Below are 12,816 nucleotides of genomic sequence, written 5' to 3' on the forward strand. Positions count from 1 at the left end.
ATTAATGCAAAATACTGTTCTGTGGATTGGAGCCCAATAAGATGGCATGTGATTATCATTCTTTCCTTGAGCGCTGCAGGCCTAGTTGGGGAGACTCACCTCTGGCACCAGTGAGGCTGTCTCTATTTCTTTTTGCACAGAGAGGGCCTCCTTTGGGCCCATCAGTTCAAATCTCTACTTTGTTTACAAGCAATTGAAATAAGATTAGGATAAGTAAACATATGGTGAATTTTTAAATCAGTGGCAAGCATCCAAGAGGCCACCCTGAGAGGTAGTTTGGGAACGAGCCTGTCTTCTGTGCCCTTGGAACCCCTCATGGAGAGCTTAATACCTTAACTAAGCACCCCCAGCTCTTCCAGTCACTCTTCGTTGGACTTAGGTCTCTGGTCTCCCAGTCATTTGTGTCGCCCTTCTCAGAATCTGTTCTGGTTTCTGTGGATCCTTTTTTGAACTGTACATGGTACTAGAGCTACTTTTACGTCCAGGATAATTTCAGCCCATCATGATTCCATCCTTCTATCCTCAAACCCATAGAAAGAGAGTGACACACCTAGGATACAGTCAGAGTTGCTAAATTCTGTCTAGGCAGCACTGTATCACTTTCAAAGAAAGCCTTATCTTTTCTTTTTTTAAAAATACTTTTTATTAATAAGTTTTACAATGCTAAAAGCTAATACAAACTGATACCAGAATAGAAATGAAGAAATACAAAGTGCAAAAAAGAAAAGAAGAAAAGAAAAAGGAGAGAAAAGAAGAGAAATAGAAAAAAAGTAACCCTAACCCTAACTCCCATCCGTTCACAAAACTGAAAATCGTTGTCATTTCTATCCAAATGTTGGCAAAAAGTCCATTAAATGCTTCCGGAATTTTATAAAAATATTCCATATTTTAGCCCTGATCAAACAAGCAAACTTTATATTCCTTTCTTTTGCTTCTAACAATCTTAATCTTTAGTTCGTCAAGTTGGCTGTTGTAGGATTGAATCTCCATGCAGACTTTCTCCCATCTCAAAGATTTTTTTCAAGGTTTTAGAAACCCTCTTCATAAATCCAAAAATGTCCTTCCCCAGATCCTTTTTCATCTCTTGATTTGTCATTTATGTTTCTGCTCTGACTGTCATCTCTGTTTTATAATCCAATATTTCTCCATGAGCTAGGATTTGTATCCCTCTTCATCTTGTCTATCCATAAATTCTTCTATATTTTTGTCACATTTTTTACTTCTTCTTTATAATATTGTTCAAAAAATACATTTACTGGTGCAGAGATTGTTGCTGTCAGAATGGTTATAAGTTTCTCTCCCAGTTCTTCAAAAATCCTTTGGAATGTCTCAAGTGTACCTTTATTTCAAAATTCAAAACCCTTCATTTTGCAGATTTCACTTTTTTTTCCTGCCTGGAACTTTAGCCCCCTCTAGTGGCCTATTTCTATATCCATGAAGTCTCAGGTTTCATTGTTTTATTTTCAACTTTCAGTCAATAATTTCTTTCCTGATAGACTAAACAATTTGTATTGTCACAGAAATATTGTTTTGTTTATTCCAGTTTTTCAAAAATCTTAGCAAAAGTCCTTATATTCGAAATTCATCTGGTCCCTTAATCTGTTTAAAACTTTCTTAAATTAAATTCTTATTCGGCTTTTTGCCATTTGTTTTATATTCTTTAAATTCTTTAAACTGCTAGCTAACTTTTCTTCTATTTTGGGATGAAGTTTTACTCACCAGGTAGTTTTTCAAACTTGTTGTTTGGAAGACCTCTTTCACCTGCAAAATAATGTAATTCCAAAAGTGATTAGAAAATGAGGTGGTCAAATCCAGTGTCCTTAAAGGCTCCGCCGTAGTTGAAAGCTTGATGGCTTCCCTCATCTCCCGGTGTTCAGACCCATGTGAGACTGCTGCCCTGCAGTCTCCTCGTGAGGAGTAGCCAACCAGAGCACAAGTGGGTGATTTCCCATCCTCTCCTTAGCCGGAGGATTCTGTTGGACTGAGCTTGCCTCCAGTCTGCCATTCATCATGAAGGCAGTGTCTCTGCTGTTTCAAAGATGTCTAGTTTGTCATTTCCCTCATCCAGAAGTCCATAGAAAGCCGTTTCTGTGGGCAAGGTAAAGTCTGTCTTCACCAATAATTTTTGTTGATAGAGTGCATATCCCTACTGAATCTGGGGTTTGTTCCAATCCATTCCGTCAAAGCAGTGATCTTTTCTGCATCTTTCTAAAAAAAGACCTTGTTAAGAGTACATTTTCAGGCATCCACTTGGCCACTGATCTTCACCAGACATTACAAAATCAATTTTTTCCTCCTCAGAGGGCACCTCTTCCACCAGCTCCTAGGCAGTGGCTCACCCACAGATGTACCACTTTTCTACATCCTCATAAGCCTTCTGTGCTTGAAGTTAAAATTGCCATCCTGTTCTTAGCGTGAGTTTCTATCCTACTCAAGTAAAGGGACCACTGAGCCCATCTTGGGTAAATCATGTGAGAAAAGGGCTACTCTAACTGTTTCGGACAGGAAACTCTCCTAGGCCCCTTTCTTTCCAGGACCAGACAGCCAAATAATGAGAGAATTGCTGTCCCAGTTCAGTTCAAATCACTAGGGAGCTCTGCCTCCTCTAGAAGAAAATATAGACTGCCTCACTGGTCCCTAGAAGAGAATAGGAATTAAGGTAAGTGCAGAATTTCTGTGTCTCGTTTGTTTCTTCTTGTTCACTTGTATAACGGGTTTCCCCCAGTTTTAGCGGGAAGGCGAAGAGAAAGGAGACTTAAGGGGAGAAGTAGGTACTGCTCTGTACCTTGACCTAGATGAAAAGAAACTCGCAAGTATGTATACCTTTTCTCTTTCCTGAGTGGCAAGCTACAAAATCTTCCACCCTGCTCTTAAAGGTACAAAGAATTCTCAGGAATGGAGTCAGGCAATCTTTTGCTAGTTTTTGGAGCTGAAAGTTAGTGTAGTTGTCTGTGCTGAGGATTATTTTTAAATGACTGGGCAAGCCAAGGTCTTGTAAGTGTGTGAGGCCATAGATTGCTGAGTATTTCCAGGGGTTTTTTTCCTTTCTTTTTTTAACAATAGGGATCATTAGAAGGCATTTAACATTATTCCTAACCTTGAAAATGGCACATTAACTGCACTGTTGTTTCTTAGTAGTTGGCCACAAAATTTCAGTCATGTGGATGACTGCAGTCACAAAAAATCATTCACTTTTTACTGCCCATTCTGCTGCAGAGAAGAAAACAGAAGATGGGCATATAAACAGTGACGGGTTTACTGCCTCTAAAATGTAGTGTCTCTCTGAAATGGATTATTTCTCTCTTTTTTTCTTTGTCTAGGTACCGGCAACTGTTAAGCGAAATCCATCACTGTTACCTTAATCAGAGAGAGCATTTACTGGGGCCTAGTATTACTAGTACTGTAACAGAATTAACTAATAGAAACAACAGAGATCATTGTGCTCTGGTAAAATAATCTTTTTTGATTTTTGTTTTTATTTTCCTGTTTGTCTTTTCATTTTTTAAAAATGTCTCCTTTTGAATTTAATAGAAAAATATTTTGCTTGCATAGTGTACGTTTTTTAGCTTTCAGTGAAATTTATTTTTCTCTCTCAGTTTTATCATGTAACAAGTCTGATTTTTCTTAACAATCCCAAAACAGATAGAAATTGCCCGAGGAGCTTTGATTTTATTTGCCAATTTGCTTATAGACAGACATCTTTTTAAATTCATTGTGGTTTGAAAGGTTCCCAGAGATAGAGATATAATTAATTAATTAATATTGGCTAAAACTGAGTAACATATCTTTCTAAACATGTTTCCTAACTTGAGTTGCAATAGTTTGTTTTAGTAGCATTGGATCACAAACCAGTAAACTAATCCATAAAGTTAAGGATTGGAAAATAGGAACAGAGAAACTAGGGCCCAGCCAGCAATGTGACTTTATTGCTTATATGGTTTGGCAACACTGGGATCTACAGTAAAGCATTCCTAACTGCCAAGTCATAATCACTGGTAGATTTCAGCATTAAGGGATTGGGTTCAGGGATCATGACAATGTGTACAAAGTACTGTAAACTAACTGTGCATCTGTTTTTTACTGATTTGAGGTGCGAAGTGGCTGCGCCTTTATGGTTCATGTGTGCCAGGATGAGCATCAGCTGTATGATGAATTCTTCACAAAACCAACACCCAAACTGGAGTAGGTGACACATATTATCATTTATTGTACTAAATCCTACTGGCACTGTTTATCTGTCAAAGCTGAAAGAGAGAAGTCGTCCATTTATTCATCCACTTTTAGCTTCCTTCTATACATTGTTTAGATTAGAAACTACAAAAAGGTGCCTTTTAAATTAACAGATTGTACCTTTGCCTCTTTGCTGTGCCTCGGTGGCAGAGATTAGGGTGTGGAAAACTAACTTGTAGAAAAAATAAAATAGAATTTGGGACTGAGATATGTAATATGCTTTTTGTAAAATTCTGCAATATTCATGACCCATTGTTTTTTAGCAAGACAGGTAGTCCTCGACCTACAACCATTTGTTTAGTGACCGTTCAAAATTATGAAAGCGCTGAATAAATGATGGTTACGACCGGTCCTCAGAGTTCCGGCCGTCCCAACACTCCTGCAATCACGTGATTACAACCTGGGCTCTTGGCAACCAGTTCACACTTACAACTGGTTACTGCACCCTGTGATCATGGGACTGCCATTTGCAACCTTCCCTGCTGACTTCCCCAGAAAGTCAGTGGGGAAGCTGGCAAGGAAGGTCACAAGTTTCTGGGGTAAGTCCTTCCCCAGCCCCTCTATGCTCGTGCCACACCGGCCACTCGCACACCCCTGTGCACCTTCCCTGACCCTCACTGCGCCATCCTCGCGCACCCTCCCTGACTCATGCCTCTCTCACACCCCTTCATACCCTCGCACACCCAACCTGCACCATGCCTCATGCACCTTTGCACATCCTCCCCAAGCTGCGCTGTGCCTCTCTCACATCCCCTCACCCCTTTGCGTAACTGACCCATGCCACATGCATCCTCGCACATATGACCTGTGCCATGCCTCTCACACACCCCCTCACCCCCTCACTCACCCTTGCACACCCCCTTGCACCCTCCCTGGCCCACCCCATGCCTCTCACACACACGCTCACACCTTGCGCATTCTCACACACCCTCCCCAACCCTCATGCTTCTCACACACCTCCTTGCACACCTGACCCACCCTGCGCTTCTCACACCCCTTGCACCCTCGTACACCCTCCCAGACGTGTGACACGCCTCCCACCCCCGTGTACACCTTCCCCACCTGCACCGTGCCTCTTGTGAACCCCCTCACACCCTCCCTGACCCTTGCACACACCCCTGTGCAGCCCTTGGCTCCCTCCTCCACCCAGCAGCAGCCACCTATCTGCCTGCCAGCCAGCGTGGGACTGACTTGGCTTGTGGGAAGCTGGTAGGAAGTTGCCTCGCCTAAAGACCGTGGGATTCGGTTAACAACAGCAACCGGGACTGCAGGGATTGCTGCTGCTAAGTCACGCTTTATAACTGTATCACTTAGTGATGAAAATTCCGGTCCCAGTTGCTGTCTTAAGTCAAGGACTGCCTGTAGTGTCCAGCTGCATTCTTTTTAAGTGCAGTGTTTAGGTACCACCTTTTGTGTTTAGTATTTGACCCATTTGCTTTTATCTCCTGAACTACAACAGATTCATAGTCTGCCTACTCTTCTGCATCTTTGTCCAGAAGTAACTGTCTGTCCTGGCCTCAGGGTAGATAGTCTGCAGATAAGATTGAAGCAGCAAATGACTCACTATAGATTATTTGGATCAGGGTTAGGAAATCTTTTAATTTGAAGGATATGGTTTGGGGAGGGGAGGCAGTTGCCAGAGCCTTGAGATCCACAACAGCAAGACATAAAATGGTAATTTAGATAATAGCCTATAAGAAACATTAGCAAAAGTACTTAGACTAGCTAAATCATTTTCCATCCAAATGAAATTATCTTTAATTAATCATGGCTCAATAAATTAATCTTAAATTAGCTTATTTTCCCACATTAACATAGTCCTCAGAAATTTACATCAATTCCAAATTCATTAGCAGCTGAAATCCTGCCCCAAATTAATATTTATTCAATTGTTCAGAGTCCATTTCTTGCCCTCTCTGCTTTCTCCAAAGGAAAAAGTATTTACCGTAGTTTTCTACAGTAAGGAGTGGAGAAAGCTCAGTTGTTTGGCTGTGAGCCAGAGTTGCATCCTGACCCTCCTCCTGCAGTCTGTATGAACTCTTGAGCCCCAGCATGCCGTGGACATCTCCGTTAATGCCCCCAGGGGCCCCAGGCCCTAACTGATTTTGAACTACTTTCTTTTGATTTAATAATAACAACAATAATAAATGAAAAGCTAGCATGCTGCAAAGCAAGGTGCCAGTCTCAAGCAGAATCTTCATCTTGGCCCTCCCCTGTCCCTAAGAGGCTGCAGGCCAATGCCTTATTTGTGCTCTCCGTCCAGGAAAGCCAGAGGAGACCTGAAGTGAGAGGGAGCATCTTGGGAAGCTAGAGGAATCCTAGGAAGCCTCAAGCCTGCTTCCAGCTAGTGGATGTTCTGGGATTGGCCTGAAGGAAGAACTGAAGGTAGCAGGGAAAAAGTGAAGGTGAAAGTGACATTTCTTACTCCTGGGCCTGTACAGGGCTCTGCATCTGTTCAGGTGAAGTGGGAAGTGGTGCCTTGCTATGTTGCCTTGTGCCTTGGGAGCGATGAGATAAGGAGATGCTTCCTCCGCACGAGAGCAACAGAGACGCGCTTGTTGGTTCTCTAGACAGTGCAAACCAGGCCGGTTAGTGCAAAGCAGGTGAGATAGAGGGCCTGCCAGAGCGGGAGTGCGCTCAAGATTTCCCATTCATGACTGAGTGGCTGATGCTCCTGAGTCAAATTGGATGGAAACATCAGAGGGGCCTTTGTGATGGTGGTTCCCATACTTTGGAGCTCCCTGCCAGGGGAAGCCAGAACAGATCCATTTTGGTTATTTTTCAGTTTCGTTTAGCTGTGTGAGCGCTGCTTGTTTCCTTATGTTTGTATTTTGCTTTTATCCCCAATCAAGAGGTGCGTTAAGTTTTATTTCTTGGGGGAAATGACTGGCTATTTATTAACACTTCTGATCTTATGATGCACTCATTCTTCTCTTTTTTAGTGAACTACTGGAAAAGTTATGCTTGTCATTATATGATGTCTTCAGGCCACTAATCATCCATGTAATTCATTTGGAAACATTGTCTGAACTCTGTGGGATCCTTAAAAATGAAATGCTTGAAGATCATGTGCAAAACAATGGTAAGTGTAACAAATAAGAGTTGAAAATCAAACCATCAAAATAAGAACATACCTTTTAAACATCACGGGATAATGTGTATTCAGAATATAAATTTGAGGAAAGCAAAGAAATGTTTGCTGAGGTGAAGTGTAGAATGAGTGTGGAGATAAACAGTTGACAGGGCGGCATTTCTCCCACATGAATTTATTTTTTATCAAATGCTATCATATGTGAGACTTCAGGCATACCTAATGTAAAACATGCCCTGTGCTTCAAGCAAAATTCCTTTCCAAATTCACTCAAATAATACATCTTCATTTCTATATTCTCTCTCCAAATAGAATTTAATGGAATAGTTTTGTTAAGCTTTTGCAGCAAAAACAAAAAGTGTCTAGTGGCATCTTAAAACTAAAGAATTTATTATCATATAATCTTTATGGGTCAGGGTACACTTTATCAGATATATGAAACATAGCCCTGGGAGAGGAACATTTTATGTACTTGTTTGTTTGTTTCAAATGGAGAAGAGAGAAGGGAAAAGAGAAGGAATGATGAGGCACAAGAGAGAAGTCAAAGAAAAAAGAATTACTTTAGTACAAAAACGAGTCTTGTTTTCAGACAGTGTCAGAGTTTTGCACCAAAACCAACATATGCCTATTAACACATGACTTTATGGTCCTGAAAAGGAATATAATTATGTTGTTAAGAGGGAGAGAAAAGAGGAAATGGCTAGAAGAAAGGTGTGAGAAGTGATCAAACATAAAACAGTAGTTGTGTGAAATAAAAATATTTTTGCACTGAATAACTAGTTAACATAGTGTGATAATTAACTTCAGTTCTCGTTTGACTTATGAGAATTGGTGTTGAATCTTCTAATGAATTTTAACTTGGCTGTTTCATGTTCTTAGTAATTTCTTTTGTCAAGTACAGCCATCTTGAGCCAGGGATCAAATATCCAGAAGACTTAAAATGTTCCTCCACTGTTTTTTGAATATTGCTATTTCTGATATTTGGGTGCACCTATTTTATATAGATATTGGCCTGCTTGTCCAGTATAAAGTTTAGTAGGGCATTGCTGATATTCTTTATATCTCATTGGAAGGATGACATAATGTATTGTTCCCTTGCTTTTAGGCATGATGTTATTAAGTCTATAATAATGTTTCCAGAAAAATTAGGTGAACAGAATTGGCATGTGGTTTTGCCATAAGGGTTGGTTCCTGTGCCTGCATCACTTTGACCTGTTGTTATTTCGTAACTGCTGCTTTAGATTCAGTGGTTGTCTGTAGGCAAAGAAGGGCTGATGCGTTTGATGATGCATTTAAGAGGTTTGAGTTGGAAAGTGTGGAGGCACAGAGACCTCGCCGCACCAAGTTCATCTGCCCCCAACCAGTCCCTTTTTGTCTTTCTCCTTATTTGCAACCAATCCAGATAAAGATGCTAGCTGTCAGCCACCCCCATGGTCAGGTACTTACTCCTGTGCTTCTGGAATTCAGAAATAGATTTCTCACCCAAAAGACTCAGGCATAAAGGTATGGATGATGAGGGTCAAGGCTCATTTCTGCTCATGAAAAGCAGTGGTAAAGGAGGAAGAAGTAAGGAGGAAAAGGCTGACAGACTCAGCACATGCTTATTAAATACACTGTCCGACCCAGAGCACAGAAAGGCAACAGCGTTCTCTGTCCCAGGCCAATGAGCTGTCAGTGTGGGGTCTGTTCTTGGTGAGTTTAGTCCAACTGCTGGAACGAAGTGTTGCTTTGCATTTGATTCCTGTAGAAAAAGCAGCTTGTTTTCCCCCTCTCCTAGGAAAGTTACTCAGGTAAGGAAGGAGAAATAGCTTGTGGAATTAAAGGGTGAAGACAAATGGACGGTTGCCCGAAGTAATAATTCTGCATTTACTGCAAAGTGGAATGGAAAGAGAAAAACACTAAGCACTTAGGGAAAGTTTTTTAAATTGGTTCATTGTTTTAAAGAGAGAGATAGCACTGTAAGTATGAACAATAAACTTGCAAACCATTTGGGAAATAGTGTGCAATTTCTAAAGGTGAAGTACAAACTGTCTGTATCTCTAATTGTGCCTGAGCAAGTACCTGACATTAGTAATTCACATTAATAAGTATGTAAATTTATACAAATGAATTTGTTCCAGTTTTATTCTTGGAAATCTGGCCATCCTATGCAGAGGCCGTACTTTGTTCCCCCTTTAGAAAATGAAATATGGCAAGTAAAGAATGATCACAGTAAGAGATCATTCCTAAATTCAGTTAGATGGTTTAAGAAACTGTATGATAATGCTGTTTTCATCTGAATAGAATTACCGTAGTGTATTTTTTATGATAACTGGCAGAAAGTTGAAGAGAGTGAAGATTTTACATGTTTTCATAGTGAAACAGCTTGGTGCTTTTGCTGCTGGAGTTAAGCAGATGTTGGAAGATGTCCAAGAGCGTCTGGTCTATAGGACCCACATCTACATTCAGACAGATATTCTGGGCTACAGGCCCGCCCCAGGGGATCTTGCCTATCCTGCTAAGTTGGAAATGATGGAGGTAAGAGTTTGTACAGAAAAACCAAGTGTAATCTTGACAAAAGAATGCTGTTGACAATTATGAGCGTGGTGAACAGTGCTCACTAGCCGATCTGTTCATACTTTCAAAATAATGTCATAAGAAGAAGTCAAACATTGCTGTGCTATCACTGAGTTTGGGCATTGAGCTACGTTGAGAAGCTTGTGAGAAAATATGGAGATGGCACAAAATTGTGCCCATTTTGCCCCATCCCATGGCTGTCTATTTGAACAACTAAATCTATATAAACATACTGTCCCTTTAAGCTACCAGTGGGATACTGTTGTTTTCTATTTATATTTTTCTGGATACTCACACACACCCACACAAATATAGAATAAAATGTATCCTTTTTCATTCAGTATAGCAGCAAATAGCAGCAAAGAGTCACTTATGTGAGATGGGCAGCTATATCAATATGATAAATAAATATTAAAAATAATTCATTGCTTTGTATGTGTAGTGTGCGTATAAATATAGAATACTATATCTTACTAGATGTTTAAAATATTTTACCTATTATTTTATCCCATTTGTTCCTTTTAGTTCACCTTGCCAGTATCACAAGTATTTGGTTTAATATTTAAATTTATGAATAAATACAATACAATGGATAAATGTAAATTTTAAGAAAAATATATTGGACAGTGGTGAAAAACATTCATATGAAAGTGCAGTATCCTATCCTGACTGCTCTCCTACTCTTGTTTTGAATTGCTTGGATGCATTTGGCTGGCCATTCCTGTATTGGAGTAGGTTTTATTTACTGGTTGGTTGGTTGGTTGGTTTTATATACTACCCTAATCCCTAAGGACTCCTGGTGGTTAACAGCAAAATATCCATACTGATTCAAGAAGGGAAAAAAACATCCATGATAAAAGTACAGACAATACTGCACCTTTTTTCTTACTCAAGGCCCACCTACTTTTTTAAGGCCCCGCCCATCTTTTGAGTGCCCAACATGCAGGTCTGAATGCTCAGCTCCTGCCCCCAAACGGGAATGGGAATCTTCAGGGTCTAGAAGCAAAGTCTTACGTACAGAAATGGAAAAATCTGGGCCAGTTTGGCTTGAGAGGAGGAGATTGATATGATAGCATCCCTTCAGTGCTATAAAGATGTCACAGAGAAGATCAAGGCTTGTTCCAGAGAGAATAATGGATGTAAGTTACAGGAAGCCTGTTAGGGAAAAAAAACTTCCTAACAGTAAAGCAGTTTGAGAATGGATTATGTTAACCAGAAAAGTGGTGGGCTCCTTTTCACAGGATGTAGAATCCTGTACATTCCTTATAAGTAATATGCTTAGGAGGAAGTTGTGCTGCGTCCTCACTGTTTTTTCAGAATGCCCAGGACACGTTATTAAGAATGCTTTAGCACCTTACTGTGTTTTACTGTTGACTTTTCCTACACAATTTTGAGATTGGATTTTTTGCTTATATTCTGATTGTGATGTCTCACCCATTTCATAGGATAATATTTCCCAGAAGCTTTGTGGGATTATAAGCCCTCTTGCTTCAGATCATTTCCCTTCACTGGTCAACACCTTTCCAGGTCCCTAGTGTTTGTCCCAATAGTCCTCACATAGTTGTTGACATTCTATACCATTACATCGGTCTTGGCCCTTGTTCAACCTCACTATCTTTATGAACTTCCAGCTTTTTCCAGCCTTAGTCTGGCTTTTCTTAAGCCTGTTTCAACCATTCAGTCATTTTTTTTTAAATCATTCTTCCATTTGCATAATAAAATAGCTACTGTGTATCTAAGTTTCTTGCTGTAGGGTTATGCAGGTTGCCCCAAATTCATGACAGTAGCCCCATTAAAGTTACTCCATCATTTACACCTGCAGTGCACAAGTCCTGATTTGAACTTTGTACTTTTGGGTTTCCATCTCCACCCTTTCAGGATGGCTATATAAATAAAATACATACATGCAGTTTAAAGCTCTCCTGATCCAGTTCAATATGCTTCAGCCAAGTATTTTCTTGCCATTCTTTGTGAGATGCAGCCTATGTTGCTCTAGTAGTCCAGCTTCGAGGTAACAGGGATCATGGTCCCATACACCAAATTTGTTCCACTGACAAAATTTATATAGCCCCAGCCATTTGCCGGTAATATTGTTTCTTTTCCAGTCTTTTTCTGTGGACAAGAAAGCCAGGAGAAAACTCCCAGGACCCTTTTAGTTCCCCTCCTACAGCTTTGACCTCTGAGGTGATGCAATCAGAGATGATTCTTTGTGGTATCATTTATCCTGCCACGCATAAGCAAAAAAAGATCCCTGTCAATGAGTTGGATAACTCTTAATAGCTCTTTCATCGTATTTCTCATTTGTGCTATCAGGAGGGAGCCTGCTTCATGAGCCAATAATGCCAGATGGCACATATTCATTGTACTTGGGAAGAGAGCCAGTGTAGTGGTTCAGGTGCTGGGCTAGAAACCAGGAGATGGTGAGTTTGAGGCCTCCGATATTTGCTATACTATATCACTCTCACCCCATGTTTGTAGGGCTTGTTCTAATGATAATCTAGCGTGGCCTAGCTCACGAATGTAAATTTCACACCTTTCCTGTCTTCAGAGCCCAACTAGTTATCTGTTCTCTGACAGATCCCAACTCAAGGCTCTCACTTCAGCATTCCAAGTACCCGTTGATTTCTTCCCTTCCAGCCATATGCGTTAACATCCCCTACAGGTTATTAACTGTGTTGGACAGATGTACACCATACTGAAGCAGCATATGCAAGACTGATACCTAACTAAAATGATTTTCTGTAAATAAGATTCAGTATAATTGAAGTTGGTGGCATGCCACACCAGACTTTATTTTTGCAGAAAGATTTTTAACTCCAGAAAATCATTCTGTATTGAGTTTGATCGTTACTGGGATTTCTATTGATGGTAGAGATAGAGATGGGTTAAGATAATTCTGTTGAAAGTAAGTAGGAATAATTACAACAAATAATAAAATA

General features: G+C 40.3%; 1 protein-coding gene across 1 annotated transcript in view; it reads left to right on the forward strand.

The window, feature by feature from the left end:
* COG3 (component of oligomeric golgi complex 3) overlaps positions 1-12,816 on the forward strand; it is a 46,929-nt gene that overhangs the window by 20,572 nt on the left and 13,541 nt on the right. The window contains exons 10-13 of the mRNA XM_007428316.4: positions 3,321-3,447; positions 4,091-4,182; positions 7,173-7,312; positions 9,678-9,838. Coding sequence (XP_007428378.2) covers positions 3,321-3,447; positions 4,091-4,182; positions 7,173-7,312; positions 9,678-9,838 — 520 coding nt within the window. The remainder of the gene's footprint in view (positions 1-3,320; positions 3,448-4,090; positions 4,183-7,172; positions 7,313-9,677; positions 9,839-12,816) is intronic.

Source organism: Python bivittatus, unplaced genomic scaffold, assembly GCF_059951505.1.
Source record: "Python bivittatus isolate LINGU-HERP-01145 unplaced genomic scaffold, Pbiv_v1 ctg000210_np1212, whole genome shotgun sequence".
NCBI classification, from domain to species: Eukaryota; Metazoa; Chordata; class Lepidosauria; order Squamata; family Pythonidae; genus Python; species Python bivittatus.